This window comes from Psammomys obesus, unplaced genomic scaffold (genome assembly GCF_907164565.1).
Source record: "Psammomys obesus unplaced genomic scaffold, mPsaObe1.curated_primary_1811, whole genome shotgun sequence".
In the NCBI taxonomy this organism is placed as follows: domain Eukaryota; kingdom Metazoa; phylum Chordata; class Mammalia; order Rodentia; family Muridae; genus Psammomys; species Psammomys obesus.
The window spans coordinates 6345017-6363915 of record NW_026588368.1 but is presented as its reverse complement, the minus strand read 5'-3'; the positions used below and the strand labels follow the sequence as shown (position 1 = coordinate 6363915).

Genomic DNA, 18899 nt, shown 5'->3' with positions numbered 1-18899 from the left:
GGAGTTTTTAGATGCTGCCCTGATGGTGGACCTCACCATACCTGTCTGCGTCAGTTTGTAGATGGGCTTGTCAGTCTGAGCAAAGACCAGACTCTCTTTCCTCTTAACCAGCACCGTGCTCCGTTTCCTGAATTTGTGAGTTTCTCCTTTTACGCGGACAGTGAGAAACATCACCTCAGTGGATGAAGACTGTGGGACCTGAAATACAGAAGAGGGTCTGAAAACCCAGTGTGTCTCTCCAGCCTCGTCCTCCTCTCCCCTGCAACCCCCGTTCTACATGTCTGTGGCGATCTCACGCTTTTTCTTATTCTCCTCTGGGAAGTTGGCGTGGGCAAGCATTTTGATACTCTAGAAATGGGAAAGCCTGGGTATGAGATGAGGGGATACGTTAGTAAGAGAAGCTGTGACTGAAAAATCTCATCTTGGTTTGTATAGAAAACAGTGCAGTATTGACCCAGCTCCACACTGCCTTCGGCAAAGTTATTATACACTAACAGGACGTTGTGCAAGCAGGTCTTCAGAGCCTTAATGCTATGGGGAGAGGGGACCATTCTGTTAGTACCAGATTGCAAGAATCCTGCTGAGGGTGCTTTCTTCAATCTTTATTCTTAGAAGAACATGAGGCATTTTTGTCCATCAGCAGTGGTGGCTTATGATTAACCTTGACCCAGTCTGCTTTAGGAATTTTATAAAATGATATTAAGCAAAAGTCATGTTTCCCCCCTTTTCTACTGCATGCTTAAAAGAAAAAAAAAAAAAGAGGAATAAAATTTTCCTTTGACTGTTGAATTTATTTTCAATATGCCTGTAATATGTAGGTGGAAACAGATGTTTACCCTTAATCTCTACGCTCGTTTGTCACCTTTGAATTCTTAGATGACACCCCTTCCACCCCCAGCCCCGTGCCCCACCACACCACACCCCTGCCACCCAGTTTCCCGATGCTTCATCTCAATAATACTAGATCCCAACTCTCTAACTGCCCGTAAGCCAAGTGGCCAAACTCACAAGGAAGGTAACACAGTGGAATAACTCCTTGTCAACCACAAGATCGGTGAAGAGGCTTTTGTTTCCCTGGACAGACTCCACGGACACTTTCACCGTCACTGTCTCGTTCAAGTGGATGAAAAGGAGGCAGCCCCTCTCGAGGGTGCCTGCGTGCAGCAGGGAGGGGACCAACACCATGTAGATGCTGGGGACCAAAGAGTACAGTTAGAGGACTGCGTTCCGTCAGTCCCATTACCATCATCCTTAGTAATTCAGTAAGGCATGACAGACACAAAACTGCTGGGTGGCGTAAGAACTCCCTCCCTCTCTCCTCCCCACCCTCAGACCATTGTAGTGAGCGTCTTTGTTGAGAGAGAGAGAGAGAGTACGGGCATGCACTCGGCAAGCCTGTAAAAACGTACACACCAAGGGCTTGCTCCTGTTTTACGGATAAGGAATCTGAGCCTCGTCAAAAGCGAGTCAGCAGTTGAGAGTCTAGTTGTGGGCAGACGACAAAGCCTTTGTGGGTTACCTAACCTGGATGCCTGTTTGCATCATATGCATTTGCCTTTCCCAATGCAGAGAAAAGCTCCATTCAAAGGCATTAGCCCTCTGGTAACTCAGGAACAGGGCAGACGGTTTGCACCATGGCTGAAGACTGACAGTCCAGCTGCAAACCGCGGCTCTCCAGATTGCTTTTAAAGGGCATAGCCTCTCACATACTCTCAGGTTAACTTCTGTTCTCATTACGATTTTAAACAGTAAGCAAACACACTCTTTCGAAACTCTAAAATGAGGCTTGATTTCTCTTAAATTAGCTGTTAACTTCCCCATAGAATTTTAAATATTATAGGCAGTAATCACCCACTTAAAAATACGTATTGGGAGACGTAGTGGCACATGACCTGAAAGACTGAGACAGGAGGATTTCAACCAGTTTGAGGCTGCCAAGGCCTACATAGCAAGAGCCTGTCTCAAAACAAATAAACAAAACCACAAAACAAACAAATGAACAAAAACAACAAAGCAATAATAAATAAAATTTTTGAAATGGTCAAAAATTATATTTTCTGTGCCACTTTCTATCTAGAAGTTTATACTATGAGCTCCTTACGCGTCAAAAATATCTCATGAACTCTTAATTTTTTATTAATATGTAAATATATACCTGTGAGTATATAAGCTTAACAGTAACTCTTCTTTTAAATGTGTGACCATGAATTCGTAAGTGTCAAGTGTTTTTTTCATGATTGAGTTATTTTCAGAAGTCCTAATGCACAACTTACCAAAAATATAAATCATGATACGTATGTATTAAATTTAAAATTAAAATGCTTTCAAAGCACATCTTTATTGAGAATTGTGCGTGCTCCTTCCACTATGGACATTAATAATCTTTAGCTGGATATTCCTCGTTAAAACAAAAAAAAATTTTTTTTTGTTTTGTGTAAATATAAGCCCTGAGAAAAGCAGTCTCCGGTATGAGTAAGTAAATGGTGAATAACTATGTCTTTGTCACCATTTCTTCCACATCCTCTTGTACGACCTACCCTAAGTCACCCAGAACCGTCGCTGTTCTAGCTGTTCGTGTATTCTCCTTGATCCTTTCTTGGTTCTTTGAAACACAGAATTCCTGACTAGCTGATTTGCACACTAGTCCTGCTTGGTCACTAAAGTCGTTTTGCTTTCTCAGGCACCAACGTCAACATTTGAAATCTTTGCTAGGGATTTTCAAACCCCGGCACAAAGCGCCACTCTGGAGAGGTGCGTCTTTATTTTAGCTAACAGGGCGAGGGAGGTGAAGGAGCCGGCAAGAAGGACAAAGCTTCAAGGGAGACCCCCGAGGTCCTGCGCATCGCGAGGGAATTTGGATATTCCGAAATCCAGAGAGCTCAAGAGAAGCGATGGAGATTCAGTTAAGGAGAAATAATGGGTGGGGAAGGTCTGGAAGACCTCAGAGCTGCAAGGAACCTCAGAGGTGAGGAGGAGGACGGTGATGGTGTTGTAGGAAAGGAACAGAAGACCCCAAATTCAAGCTTCCGGCGTTCTGTGGAACTCACGGCTTTTGTGATGAGGCGGCATCTGTGGGCGGCGGCAGCAGCAGGGACAGCAGGACCAGGCTCGGCTGAGGGAGCCTGCGCTTCCCCATGCTGCGGGGAGGACCGGAGCCCCGGCTGCCTCGCGCCGTGCTCCCCCGCTGGAGAAGTGGTCCTTGAACTTGCTGCGGGGTAGCTGGGCTTTATGCTGTTCTTTGTGCAGACAGCTGGTTCCACCCACACAGGTTCTCTAAACAAAGCTGAGGTCTTTGAAGGTTCCCTGAAAGGGTCATTGATGGCCTAATTACTGACAAGGTTAATTCCTGCCCCGTTAGCCAGAATTCCCAGAAGGATTAACCGCTCTCTGGTTACTGCTCACTTTTTCTGTTTTTTACAATAAAGCTGATAATCGGCTTCTCCACCCCCGCAGCACCCCGCAGTGCCTTTTTATTGATACCCTGGGTTCCTGCCTGGATAGTTGGCAGGAAGGCTGCCGCTTAGGCAACGCTGGGGAGGCGTGAATAGTTCACTCCCAGCGGAGTGTGCCAGCCAGTTCTGGGCCACATCAGGCCTGTCTTTAACGTGAGGCCCACTGTCAGCAGCCTTCCATGGAAAGAATTTTGAACCAAACTAGGAAGTAGGTTTTGACTTTAGAGATATTGTACACTAGGTTGAAGAGGAAGCTTTGGGGCCAGGAGAAATGATTGTTTTTGTTGTTGTTGTTTGTTTTGTTTAAGTTTCTGGTGCTGGAAGACAGGAGACAGAAGAATCCTGGGCCAGCCAGTCTAGCCTCAACTGCATTTCTAAACCTCAATATAACGTTAAAATTGACCTCAGCCTTCACACACACACACACACACACACACACACACACACACTCGTTTCTGTTTTAAGAAAATGAGAGGTAACAAGTTTTCAAGTCACCCCAATCTACTGTGCCTAAGAAAGGCCCCAACTGTCTCCACCATCACTGTACAACATTACGGCAGGACACTCTCCTCTCTAATCTCTAGGTCATAGAGGCAATTCATACATCCACGCACTCATTCTTGCAGCTCCTTGGTTCTTTCTAACCATGCATTGATCCTCCCTGGCTAGAACCTAGCGATAGAATGTCAAGGAAGTAGAAGCAAGAATGCACAGAAGTTCTGACATTCTTATGGGACAGGGGAATAGAACAGATTTTTGAGAGAGGGATGCAGTAGCCAATTATCATCAGAGAAACTGAAGACTCCCTGAGGACAGAGGTGAGAGGCACACAGCCTGAAGTCCGTATGTGGGCTCCTAAAAACAGTGAGCTGGGAGGAGGGGAGCAAAACTCTCAAGTGAGTCATGAAGTGTGAGTGTGGGTAGTCAGAGAAAGGGGACAGGGGAGGGCCACTCTAAGCTTCAGAATGACATACAAAGTAAAAATGTTCATTTTTGTTAGGAAAAATAATTTAAATATTTCTTGTTGGCGTACCCTATTACTTTGTAACAGCTTTTATACTCCCTCATTTAGCCTGGTATAGTGTTTTTCTTCCATGAAACATACGCTTAATACAATGACATTTTCTAGAACTTGGATTTTTCTTGTTTATGAAGCAAATGGAATGAAGACTCTTCATAGATATTTTACATCGTCCCTTAAAATGTGTAACTACTGTTTCTAGGTGTAATTCAATGACATTTTTTTTTGTAAGAACTGCAAGTTGAACCTCACATTCTGTCAAATAAAAAGGATGTTGTTTAAGGATGTTCTAAAAGACATTGCTAAAGGATACTGCAAATGGATGGTGCTAAATAAAGCTTCAAGGAGATGTTGCTAAAGGATGCTTCTAAGGGATACTGATAAAGGGTGCTGCTAAAGAAAGCTGTTTAAGGATGATGTCAAAGGATGCTTCTAAAAGTTGCTGCTAAAGGATATTGATAAAGGGTGCTACTAAAGGATACTGCTATCTTATGAAAGAAGGGGGAGATAGTAAGACCTGGAGAGGATAGGAATTCCACAAGGAGAGCAGCAGAACCATAAAATCTGGCCACAGGGGTCTTTTCTGAGACTGATACTCCAATCAAGGACCATGCATGGAGATGACCTAGAAGCCCTGCACAGATGTAGCCCATGGCAGTTCAGTATCCAAGTGGGTTTCCTAGTGGTGGGAACAGGGACTGTCTCTGACAGGAACTGATTGGCCTGCTCTTTGACCACTTCCCCTTAAGTGGGGAGAAGCCTTACCAGGCCACAGAGGAAAACAATGCAGCCACTCCTGATGAGACCTGATAGGCTAGAGTCAGATGGAAGGGTAGGTTCTTCCCCATCAGTGGACTTGGAGAGGGGCATGGGAGGAGATGAAGGAGGGAGGGGCGGTGGAACTGAGAGGGGATGAGGGAGAGGGCTACAGCTGGGATATTAAGTTCTGGAGCATCACCATGAAGCCACTGTGGGGGCACTAAGTGCTGAGGCTCTGTGGGCACACTGAGTTCTAAGGCATTGTCAGGAGCCTACTGCGGGCTCACTAAGTGCTGGGGCACCACCAGGAGGCCCCTGTGGACACACTAAGCTCCTGCCATCAGCCCCTTCTTCTCATCTCCCTTTCTCCTTATGAACTGTGTTAGTCATATTTCTACCATCTTTACAAAAACCATTAGAAAGTGTCTGGCTAATTCTACTAAGAATTGAGAAGTGAAGAGAAGAAAATAACTGGAATATTTTTAGTTTTTCCAAATATTTATTAGGTGATAAAAGTAAGTCATACTTATACTAATATACAAAAAAAATGATACAGAGAATGTAAGATATGTGTTGCCACAAGTATTTAAGCCATCTCTCTCCCCCTCCCTTTCCCTCTCTCTATATGTATAGATAAATGATATGTGTGTATCATGTATATTATACATACAGATTTTTCTTGTTTCCTTTTCATCAACGTCTATTTCATTATTGGTGAGTAGCACATTTAAGAGTTTTTTAAATACAGCTTTTCCGCCCGCCTCCCTCCTCCCGAGCACCGCTCCGGCTGCACAGCGCTAGCTCCACACTGTCAGGCTCGCGCCACCGTCCCCAGCCGCCACCATGATCATCTACCGGGACTCATCAGCCATGACAAGCTGTTCTCCTACATCTACAAGAGCCGGGAGATTTTGGACGGGCTGTGCCTGCAGGTGGAGGGCAAGATGGTCAGTAGGACAGAGGATAACATCGATGATTAGCTCATGGGTGGAAATGCTTCCGCTGAAGGTACCGAAAGCACAGTAGTCACCGGTGTTGATATTGGCATGATATTGGTTGATATTGGTCACTTACAAGAAACCAGCTTCACAAAAGAGGCCTACAAAAAGGACATCAAAGATTACGTGAAATCACTCACAGGCAAACTTGAAGAACAGAAACCAGAAAGAGTAAAGCCTTTTATGGCTGGGGCTGCAGAGCAATTTAAGCACACCCTTGCTAACGTCAATAACTACCAGTTTTTTATTGGTGAAAACATGAATCCAGATGGTATGGTTGCTCTCCTGGACTACCGTGAAGGTGGTGTGACTCCATTCATGATTTTCTTTAAGGATGGTTTAGAGATGGAAAAATGTTAATAAATTAGACCTATCACCTGTCACCATAACTGGCTGCTACTTACCATCCACTCAACACCAGGACTTAAGACAAATGGGATTAATGTCATCTTGAGCTTTTATTTTGACCGTGATTTATTTGGAGTGGAGGCATTGTTTTTGTAAGAAAAAACATGTCATGTGGGTTGTCTAAAAATAAAGAGAGTTAAATACATTTAAATAATGTAGATGTGGCTGCATGATGGCAACACGGATAACTAGATAACCAGCCAACTAGAAGCCAGCCAACAAATAACTATTTAAAACACAGTTCTTGTTTAATCAGCCTCTGATGTGATCACCTTCTTGGGGAGAGGGGAGGGCCTGATGGATACATGGAAATATATTAAGGCCAAAGATAACTGTTCCCAGAAATTTCTTTCAACCGAATGAAGCCTCCAATTCCAAGGCAAGCCCACGTTTGTAACGTCCAGTATTAAAGCGTGTCCTGTCTGCCAGAGCAGAGAGTGTAAGTTTCACTCTAGGCGTGAGGGTCTGAGTATAGCCCGCTCCAATTAAACTAGGGTTGCTGACCTTCCCAGCAACAGTAGCAGGACGAGGCATCCCGGAAAAGAGTGCAGTTGGGGACCTGATGTCCAAGCGAAGTTTTCCAGCGTGTCAAAATCTTTACATACTTTCTGATAAACTGATTCTCCAAATTCTGTCCCATGGCTGACATTAGTGTGTAACTGAATTATAGCCCAACGCAAAGTTACGCCTTGTCTATCACCTTTGACGTGGCACCATCAAAGTTTAACTCGTACCCAGCAAGCCAGCCCTCTAACCAAAGATTGCTGAATGTGAATTGCAGGTACAGCAAAATAAAACACAACGTCACAGTCAAGATTTTCACTTCCTCTCTTGTAAGCAGACTTGATTTTACCGATTTTCTTTCTGTGTTCATTGAAAAGGTCATATCAAACACCCGTCTCAACCCTTGGCAAATCTGGCCTTCAGTTGCAGCCTCTGCTCCCAGAGTGTTCCATTTGTCTGTGAAAGTCTGACCATACATCATTTGTATTTGGTCGCCAAGGACCCAGTAACTTTGTCAGCATCTGTAATTAGATGAACCAGTTGTTGAAAATTCCACACCACTGCGTGACTTTGTTTTCACAACCAGCTTTACCAACCCCAACCCAAATCCACTGTTGAAAATACCTCTGGCAGCTTTGCCAAGGTCAACATACAAAGGAGGGATATGGGAGTGGCTGTGGACTGGTCCATATACATCAATCTGCCATGGTGAAACCGCGGTGGAGTTGAGAGCCTAGGCAGTGGCAGGAGAGGTTGGGGGGTGGAGAGGGTGGCGCGGGGGGGGGGGGGGAGGGGGGTGATCTGCGCCTGTCCCAAGGGGTGCTGCCTCCCAGGCTTGGCTCTTGGCTGAAGCCGCTCACTGGAAGTTGCACTGCAGCTGCTCTAGCTGGAGGGTGCAGATTTAATTCCCATCACCTGACTTTGAAACTTTATATCTGTTTATCAACAATTCTTTCACTTCCCCTCCCCATAACTTCTAATAATAACATCTGCCTTCTGCTTCTGTGGCTTTTGGTATTAGGCATTATAAATAACCTAATAGTCTGATTTTTAGCATAAAGGGCAGTATACAAACTACTACAAACACCACAACATTTTACATTAAGGACTTGACCATCCAAGGACTTTGGTATCTGATGGTGCCCTAAAACCAAGCTCTCACAGACACTCAGGAAGGGCAGTCTGCCTAAAAGTAGGAATGCTGAAATCAGGCATCCCTTTAAAATTTTTGAGAAAACTTCTTATTCTTTTCAATAACCGATTTCCACAGTCTAACAATCAGGGCACAAGAGTGACAGTTTCTCTACATTCTCATCCATATTTCTTATTTTTGTGTCTTTTTTTTTTTTAAACACGGACCATCAGCAGATATGTGGCATGTCCCTGTGGTTTGCATTTCTGCGTGAAATAGTGGCATTAAGCACTAATCTGAATACCTCCTAGCTATTTGTACCCGGTTTCTGGAGAAATGTCTGTCCAAGACGCTTGCCAACTTATTAACGCAGGCTGATTTTGTTGTGGTGGTTGTGGCTGTACACATATAGGAATTCTTATAGATTATACTAGTCTCTTGTCAGACATATGATTGACAAGTTTGGTGTTTTTTTTTTTTTCACATTCCAGGCTGCTTTTTTTATTTTATGCCTGGGTGGCTCAGAGGAAAAGTGTGGCCTTGCTGAGGAAGAGTATCACTGGGGGCACAACCTCAAGTAAATAAATAAATAAACAAATAAATAAATAAATAGGTGCAAAAATATCGGCTCAAAGACAAATAGTGGATATAACTTCAAAAAATGAAAGATTTGGGCCATTGCTATACAACTCTACAATGGCCAGTAGTAGGTATTGTGTATGAAGAGCTTGTTAAATATGCGTATTATGATGAAAAGAATATATATATATATATATATATGTAAATTTCAAAGACACAAGTTTTGATATCAGTATCAAGAAAATGGAAAGACATTTTCCCAGTTGTTTCCCAATGCCCACCAGTCCCGGGAGACACTGCTCAGAGAGCAATCTTTTCTCAGGCTAATGTTCAAACTAGTACTGAGTATGTGATATATAGTCTGGCCAGTGAGGTTTGTCTTAAGGTCTCTGTTGGTGAGAAAGAACGCCATAACCAAAAGCAACTTGGGGAGGAAGGAGTTTATTTCATCTTGCAGCTTGTAGTTCATCATCCAGAAACATGAGGTGTTGCAGGATAGTTGATCCCATTGCCAACTCCGAGACTGTGAACTGTAAAATCCTGTCTTTTGTTTGGGGTGGTTCATCCCTAGCACACGCCTTTAATCCAAGAGCTTTTCGTACACAGGATTTAAAATATTTAACCCTAGGTCGAAAGGCAGACCGAGAAACCAGCTGACAGGGATTAAGCAGGAAAGAGAAAAGGGTATTTAAAATATCATGGAGAAGGGACTATTCAGCTCTTTGGCCTTTAGCTTTCGCTCTTTTGCTTTTAGCTTTTGGATTTCTCTACTGGGCTGTCAGCTAAGCTATCAGGCCTTTTCTCCATGGGCTGTCAGCTGAGCTAGCAAGGTTTTAACTTTGGCCTTTTGACCTTTTGCTTCTGGGACGTGAGCTGAGAAGGAAGGTCAGCTAGGTACTTTCTCTGCCTCTATGAGCTAGCAGGTTTCCACCCCAGCATCTGGCTCCTGAGTCTTATTGGTAAAAATCGAATGGGTGGGATTTTCATTCATTAAAACAACAAGTCAAGTCAGGAACTCAAAGCAGAGATATGGAGGCAAGAATTGAGACAGAGGCCATGAAGGGGTGCTGCTTCCCAGCTTGCTTTCCCACAGCTTGTTCAGCCTGCTTTCTTCTAGAATCCAGGACCACTGCCCTCAATGTCCTGAGCACTTCCACATCAATCACTAATTAAGAAAATGTATCACAGGCTTGCGGAGAGGCCAGTTTTATGGAGGTGTTTTCTCAATCAAAAGTCCCTTTTCCCAAATGACTCTAGCTTTTGTCCTGTTGACGTAAAACTAGCTGGCACAAGAATCAAGCATAAAACTGCCAGGTGGGGCTCATGGACAGGGACTTTATGCTTTCTAATTGCAGTGTGCTCCCTGGCTTTTCTTATTCTCTCCCCATGGCAAGTAGATGTCTGCTTGGAGTTCAGTGTCTGTCTTGAAAAGTTCAAGCACCAGTGTCAGGACAAAGTTCTGCTTGCTAAGCAGGTACGAAAGACAGAAGAGGCCTGGCTCCTGTCCAGCACAATTGAGCAATCACGTCAAGCTATCAGCCTTGGACCACCAACCTATGGACCTCTGCTTGTTTAAGGAGCTTGAAGCCACTTTCCTATTGTTTGTTGCCAGAGGAATTCCTGGTTAACGCACACACGGATGTGAAACATTCTGGAGATAAGGCAATGTGGGTGAAGACATGAGATTATGAAATGTCACGAGGTGTTAGACAAACTGCAAATAAAGGAGACTAAGCTTGATTGAGGCCAAGAGGTAAAACTAGACAGAATCAGAGCTTGAGTCGCATAAGAAGGAATTCAGAATTAATTTTGTAGGCAACTGTGTAAACAATGCGTGGGAGAATCCATGGCGTAAATGTTGGGGAAGGGTAATAGAGGAATGAGGATTGCTCAGATGAGATCCAAAGCTACAGTTACAACATTAGGGAGGAGGAAAAATACGGACTTTTGATATATTTTACATGACTTTATAACATTCCGGTATTACTAGTGCATTTGAGAAAGAAATTATAATTTTGTGCGCTATCACTTCTAAGACACCACCAACATAAAGGACATAATTATCCAATGTACTGCTTAAGGGGAAAAAAAAATCCAAATAAATAAGCATATATTGATCGTAAAACATATCTTGGCTTCAAACGTTGAGATCTTTAATTTTACCCCAGTGAATGCTGGGGTAGCTAATATTTACGGATACTCTGTGGCAAACATTCCTGAGTAGCACTTTGTCTGGGCCTACTGTATGTGTTCGAAACCTCATTAAGCAGGTGTATATTTTTCTTTCCAGCTTTAGAGGATGACCCCCGGTCTTAAACTGAAATGAAAACATGGTCTTGTTAGTTGCAAATTTGAGTAAAGCAGAGAAAGACTCCTAAATGTACAAAATTTGGGCTTATTTCCAGGGATCCGTTTGAAGATATTCAGTAGGGAATGGGGCACAATATTTAGAATTTCACTCGGTCAACTCTCAAGGATCTACAGAGAATGAGTCTCTTCACTGGGTCCTAGGGGTTTCATTGCCATCAAAACAGTCAAACAAAACCAAACATTTCAGGGCACACTATGTCCCTAGAACTATTCTGTGTTGCACAAAAACAATATAACTTTCTGCTGCTGGGGAGCTTACATTCCTGTGGAAAAAATACAAGCCAAAAATACACAGACAAATAAGTAAGGTGATTTGATGTGATAATAAATTCTGACTAAAAAGATGCTTGCTTTTTCTCATAACCATCCTAAATGTTCTCAAAAGATACGAAGCAGTCTGGACTGAGCGCTAAGAATTCCAGTGCCATTGCCTTTCACCCTTACAGAAAGGGAGGAAGCCAGTTATACAGATTTAAAGTGGAGGGAAAGCCTGTGTTTAAATCCTCAGAAAATGTTCTCAAGACCCGGGAACACATCAGTGTGACTGTACATCATCACAAAGGAAGAGAGCAAGGGTGAAGATACAAGCACTGAATGAATACAGATGTCACTGAAAATAATGGCACTTGAAGAGGGAAGATGGTAGGTTAGAGACATCCAGCATTTCCCAGGAGCCTCATGACCACACATGGAGGTGGATAGTGTGGAAAGGTACAGGAGGAACAAGGACTAGGTTAAGACCCAGAAATTCCAAACCTTAGATTTGTAAAAGAAACAACTGATCCTGAGGGAGTGTGTGAAGCGAAGAGGTAGATGAGGGGGGGAATCATCCCGGTGGGACTTTAGACAAAAGACCCCACAGCCACACATTCACTCTTCAAGAACAGTGCTTGAGGTGAGAGCTGTGTGATATGTGCAGCAAACAGATGCTAGAAAATGGTGCCCCTCATTTCTACTCTGCTCGGCTGTGCCTTAGTGGGGATCCCTCTTAACAGAAATCTTACAGTTAAATCTTTCAGCTCGGGAGTGCGGAGATGCCTTCATCTCTGTACATCCCAGTCTCAGAGGTCTCCACCTTTCCACAGTTTGAGTGTCAGCCCAGAGAATCAGAGTGGTTGTGACTTAGAAACAGAGTCACAGGCACAGTCCTGGCACTGGAGAGGAAATCTGGGGATGATTACATTTGGGAGCTGTGGTGGTTGGAATAAGAATAGACTCATGTGCCTGAATGCTTAGCATTATTAGAAGGTGTGGCCATGTTGGAGCAGTGTGGCCTTGTTGGAGATTCACTGTGGAAGTGGGCTTTGAGGTCTCATAAATGCCCAGTGTAGTATACAGAGCCTGCTACCTGTGGATCAAGATGTGAAAGGCTTCGCTCCTCCAAAACCATGTCTGTCTGCACACTGCCATGCTTCTAACCATGATGATTAGAGAATGAACCTCTGAAACTGTAAGCCAGCCCCAGTGAAATGCTTTCCTTTATAAGAGTTGCCTTGGTTCTGGTGTCTCTTCACAGCAATAAAACCCCATCTAAGACAGGAACTTTGGCCCAACGCCTGAGAAGAGCAAACAGAGGGTGTGGCTACAGAGATCAGCATGGCTGGAGCCTGTGGGAGCACTTGAAACTCCATTCCTCGCCCCAAGATTTCTGTGCTTTAACTGCTTGTTACGGCCCCCAGGCCCAGAGACACTTAATGGAATGCAGCTGACTAGCACTTCCCTAGCATGCACTAGCGTTGTACCTGGTAGGGTGGGCCAAGACGGCAGTCCTCAGGCTCAGTTGAAATGCTCTGAACAGGGCAGAAGCAATTAAGAGGAGGAAGAGGCAGCCTACGGAATGGGAGCAAATCTTTGTTAGACATATGGCTAACAGGCGCTGACATCCAGAAGAGAAAGAGAATTAAAAAGACCAAAACAAAAACCTCAAACACCAAAAGACAAGCAGCCTGTCAATGGATAGGCAAATAAGCTTTCAGATGAAATGTAATGCACGAAAAGATGTTCAATGACTTTAGCCTCCACAGAAATGCAAAGCACACTGAGTTTCCAGTAAGCAGCATATTTTTTTTATCTTTTTCCCGTCTGTTCGCTCTGCAACTTTGAATTAGTAAATTTAGTGTATTTATATTCAAACATTATTGATGACTAGGAGCAATTCAATTCTCCTCACTGTTCTGAATGTTCTTTGTCCCTTCCTCACCTCTCTTGGTCATATTTGTGCAGGGAAGATTTGTGGTGTTAATATTTGATTCCTAGCTATCTGGGTTGTGTTTGTCTGCTCCTCCAGCAGGGCTCACACCTTGATTTGATTTCATGATGGTAGGCAATCTTCCTCACTTCCGACACAGGATTACCAAGCACCCTTCAAAAAGTGCACCTGGCAGTCATGAATTCCATCTGCTACTATCTTGAAAGGCCTTCATTTCTTTTTCATTTCTAAAGGATACTGTTGCCGAGTATAATATTTTTGTCGGCAGTTATTTTCTTTCATGACTTATGCCTAACTCCATTCCCTCCTGGCCAGAGGGTTTCTGCTGAGAACGCTGTGATCAATGAGATAACCCTTAAATGTGACTTAGTGATTTTTCTCCTAGTGATTTTAGAAATTCTTCTGTCTTGGACTTTGGTGGTTTGACTGTAATAAGCATTGATTGGAATCTTTTCTTATCCTCTCTGTTTAGAGTCCTGTGTGTATCCCGTACACAAACATACATATCTTTTTTTTAAGATTGGGGATTTTAAAAGCTATCATATTTAATCAATTTTATATGTCCTGAACTTTTTTCTTACCTCCTTAATATAATTCACGTGTGGTTATTTGCCATTTAATGATGCTTTGAAGGTCTTGAATGATATCTCCATTGTTTCCTGTGTATTTACTGATTTGTTTAGTTACTCATTCATTTCAAAAGACTTGTATCAAATTAGGATATTCTTTCTTCTACTTGAACTATTCTGTCATTGAGGTTTTCCTTAATTTATTTAAAATTTTTAAAATTATTTTATGCATATAGGTGTTTTGCCTGCATGTATGTCTGTGTACCACATGCATGACTGGTACTCACAGAGGCCAGAAGAGGGTGCTGTGTCTTCTGGAAAAGGGATTAACAGAAGTTGGAGCTGCCATGTAGGTGCTGGGAATTGAACCCAGGCTCTCTGAAAGAGCAGTCAGTGCTCTTAACTGCTGACTAATCTTTCCATCCCTTTGTATTTGTTTGAATATATAGGAACCTTTCTACTCCCAAGACTTCAACTTGATACTTTTCAAAATCTCCCTCCTTTTCTGGGTTAATCACTAGATTAATGGGTTCCTAACGTGACATATGTATTCATATTCTCTTAGCACTCAGGGGGCTTGCTTAAAATCACTCTTTGACATTGTCATTTCATCCATATTGACTTCTTTGGAGTCTGTTCTTTTTCAGGCACAATGTCATCTTGTTTCTTTATCTATGCTCCTACCTTGAGACTTACACAGCTGATGGACCCGTGTTCTCCACCAGTTTTTTAGAGCCGCTTAACAAGTTTCCTTCTTTTAAGGATGCCGGTTTCTTGCTGAGTACAGGCTTTGAGTATTATATACGGTATCCCTGTGGCTAATAAAAATAATAATAAATAAACTATTAATTATTAATCATAATAAAACAATCTAAGTATTACTAAAATGATTAACTGTTTATTATTTAATTGTGATTTATTCTTATTACAGCTAATGAATGAAGACATTGTGCACCATGCTAGAGTTACAGAGACCCACCATCTCCGCGGGCCACCCTAGAGAAGTAGTACTCTAACAAGTGAGGCCGTTAGAGGAGGTGCTCATCGTATACTGACTCCCGCAGTGGCTGTGGTGGCCACGGCTGTGGGAAAGAAGTTTCTCAGGCACCACTGCTGGTGTCAGCAAGTGCCTCTGGGTAAAGACAACCCTGACAGTGCGAGAAGACAGAAGCATGTGCCCTCTTCCCCAGCACCGTGCTCAGCTGTTGCACAGGGACAGGAGCGCCTAAAAATGCAGCACCCCCTCTGTGGTGCTTACACCCTGGTGTGACATGGCACGGGGTCGGCGAACTGGCAGGAATCCTGTAGATAGTGGGCAAGAAAGTGTGAAGTTTCATTCTGCCAATTCAGCGGCAGTGTGTACCCAAGGGTGTACCAAGGCTGTAGGCCAGGCTTTGTCCCCTTTAGCTGCAAGCCATACCTAGGAGCAGAAACATTTCTAGAGCTGGCCCGAAGTTTGTGTCCGACCCCTTGTGCACACCCCAGAGGCATAGATCAGCCCATACAAAAGAGAATCTGCTCTTATAGCTAGGGCAGAAGAAAGAACCTGGAGCTCCTTTGCAGTTTTGCCATCGACAGGCTTCTTCTGAGTGTGGGACAGTTGGGGAAGTCATCAAGAACAGCCTGTGTACCCACTCTCAATCCGAGCCCTGGCCTGAGTTCACACGTGGCTGGCCTTGATCTTCAGAGAGCACGCATCTGATGTGGTTCATAAGATGTGCCTTACACGCTCTATGTCCTAACACCTGCCCACTAAAGCCAGACAGACTTGGGTCAGCCACTACACTGGGCTAGTCTCTCCTCTTTCTCCAGCAACATCCCACCCCGTAAATAGTTCTCCATTTGCCTCCCTTTCATCTAACTGTTCAGACTCCAAATCCATGGCTTCACCTTACAGTTCTGCCTTCCTACCTGAAGCTCAACAACAAATCAAAAGTCTCTCCTTGACCCACTGTCTTTGCATATCTTAAGTAGCATTATAGAAATCTAAATCACTAAGGTCCTTTCTCATTGGTGCAGGAGCCTGCTACTGTATATCCCTCTCTATGTCATTTCTACCCAACTCTACACTCACTTTATAAAAACCTACATAAGTAAGTCCTTTGAAATGAAAAGCAAATCTGTGCCATGCTCCAGAAACTCTTTTCAACCATTCCCTACCATGCCTCAAGTAAAATCTGAAATATATATGAATATTGTATGAATATTTCTAGCATACATACAACATACACAGAATATATGTACATTAGTACCTATAAAATTAGAGACTGTTTCTATAAGATATTTAATAAATAATTATTGAAAGAACAATTAAGATTAAATCATTGTCTAAAAGAACACTATTAATTTTCAGCTGTTAATCTTTACCTCTACTTTTTCAACTATGGTTTCAGTGTCCATAGTGTTGTTATCTTTCTGGGCACTGTGTTATCTGTAAAGCTGAAAAGCATTTCTCTTGTGAGTTACTGAGTTAATAAGAAAACACACAGTACCAAAGAGGAAAAGTATCAAGCAACTCGAGATTTCTAGGAAAGAATACTTTCTAGATAAAATTTCATTTATTAATTGATGTTCTCTTTGTGGCTCAATCCATGAATTCACTAACAAATATATAGTTCACACTTCTTACGTTTTTGCACAAAGATATAATGGCTACATGGAATTATTTGCCATGTTAGATGGTTGCTGCATCTTTAGTGTGTGCTACCAGGAATTAATTCCTTTCTTTTTCTTCCATCCAGACACAAACAGCCTTTGCTGACTATACACTGAATTCAAGGCAAATAGCTCTTCCTCTATCTTGAAGCAGAATCTTTCTTTGTACATTTGTGTGGGATAAAAATACACAAAAAATAAAAAATAAAAAACAAAAACTGATGGTTGCAGCCTGGATTCTACTTGAACGAACATAGCATTCAGCATAGCAACCAATGGAGTAATTTCTCACAGCAAACTAAACAATGACATTTCCAGTAATAATGGTATTTCTGAGAGCTCTGTGAAAAGGAACTCGACATTATTTTTCATAAACGGAGTATTACACTGATGTCAAAACGTCACAAAGATAATACAAGTAAAAGTAATGTCCTGGATGTCAATGAATGTCTTAAATGAAAAGCAAAAGTATGACAGCTGACATTTAAAAACTGGTGGTTTTATCAAAGTGGCCGAATTGGTTTTATTCCATATAGATAGAAAGGTATTTGAAAAAGTAAACACCAGCTAGCAAAAAAATAACCAAGGACTAGATATATGACTTTATATAGATACAGAAATAGACAAAATGCAAAATGAAGATTTACTAATAAAACATGATAATGTCACAAAAGGGGATATGAGGAAGCAGATCGCCTCCGTTTAGGGATAAGCTTAGAGGAAACTCAGCATAAAAGAAAAGGTCAGTAAAATGGGTTAAAAAAAATCTGCAATGTGGATGAAAAGTTCAGCACATAAACGGAGTTTTTTTGAATGTAAAAAAAAAAAAAGTGTCAGCAGAACTAAAAGCTAGGAGAAAAGGCTGGAGAAAAGGGTCCATGGTTAAAAGTTCTTGATGCTCTTCCAGAAGACCTGAGTTAGATACTGGGAAGCGTGGGCTATGACTCCCTCACTCACAAGTAGCAGTTTGTAAAATCAAGAACTGGCACTGTGGGACTCTCAAGAGAACGGGGCTCTCTCTACTATTCCGACTTCACTCCGTGCTCTCCCGTTCCGTGCCACCACTCTAAGCCGCTTCAACACCCACCCCTTTCGGTTCCAGACCCAGGCAGAGCCAAGTCCTCAAGCTTTTAGGCTGATCCTGGACCCGAAGCCTGAACTGCGTGTCCATGTTGCCTCGCGAGAGGCAGGCGCGAGAAGGAGTTGCATGGGCACACTCTCTTACTGGGTCTGACCCAGCGCTGCCCTCCAGGCCCAGCTGGGCGCCAGATTCCCGGGGTTTTCTTTAGGGCTTTGGCCAGGTCCCTTTCTCCCCACTTTCCTTCCTTTCTCTGCCCAGGCCCAGCTGGGAGCCACGCTAAAGGACTTTTTTCATCTTCATCCAAGCAATCTCCAATCCTACCTTAGACTTCCCAAATCAGAGTCTGAGGGCTTGAGAACAAGACAGACAAATTAGATCACTTTCAAAAGCATATGATTTACTTTTTTAAAACTCTTAAGAAGGTCCCCGCTGCAAATTTAGGCATAAAACAAACACAAATCTAAGGAGTCAGAAATATTTTCAATACAATCAGTGAAAAAAAAAAAATCTCAAATCTTAGAAAAGAGATGCCCACTCGGGTAGAATAGGCACACAGAATATTTAACAGTCAAGAGTAACAAGAAATTCGCCAAGCCACGTTACAGTTAAAAGACTATACAGGACAAAGAAAAACTACAATGACATGACCCAAGTCACATATCAAGGCAAGCCCATTGGAATGATGGCTGTCATCCAACAGAAGCTTTAAAAGCCAGAGATGTCTGAGCAACGTACTCCAAGTTCCGAAAGTTCAAGGATGCCTCTCCAAACTAATGTACATAACAAAACATTCTTGCACAATATAAACAAGCCAAAGAACTTATGACCATCAAACCAGCACCACAGAAAAAGTACTGGGAGAAATATTTCAGACGGAAGAGAGGGATAAGCTCACTACAGGGGGGGAAAAAGTGATACTAGGACAAATGTTATGTATAGTAGAACTAGACAAAAAAATAGAGAGACATAATTGTTAAGTAACAGTGTAGATCAAATGAACCTGACAGACACCTATAGAATATTTCACCCAACACTAAAAGATACACAATGTTCTCAACATGTTCTCGTGGAACTTTCTCTAAAATAAAGCACACAATGAGACAAAAAGTATATTCTAATAAATACAGGAAAATTAAAATAATTCTTGTTTTGTATCTGGCCA

The 18899-nt window shown here is 42.7% G+C and overlaps 1 protein-coding gene and 2 pseudogenes across 1 annotated transcript in view; 1 reads left to right on the top strand and 2 right to left on the bottom strand.

Moving 5' to 3' along the window:
• Positions 1 to 3136, bottom strand: part of LOC129674276 (alpha-2-macroglobulin-like) — a 34532-nt gene extending 31396 nt beyond the window's left edge. The window contains exons 1-3 of the mRNA XM_055604161.1: positions 3048 to 3136; positions 1009 to 1192; positions 42 to 198 (exon numbers count right to left, since the gene is read on the bottom strand). Coding sequence (XP_055460136.1) covers positions 42 to 198; positions 1009 to 1192; positions 3048 to 3136 — 430 coding nt within the window. The remainder of the gene's footprint in view (positions 1 to 41; positions 199 to 1008; positions 1193 to 3047) is intronic.
• A 2939-nt stretch (positions 3137 to 6075) lies between these two features.
• Positions 6076 to 6590, top strand: LOC129674339 (translationally-controlled tumor protein-like; annotated as a pseudogene).
• Positions 6591 to 6989: 399 nt separating this feature from the next.
• Positions 6990 to 7849, bottom strand: LOC129674274 (voltage-dependent anion-selective channel protein 2-like; annotated as a pseudogene).
• Between the last annotated feature and the right edge of the window lie 11050 nt (positions 7850 to 18899).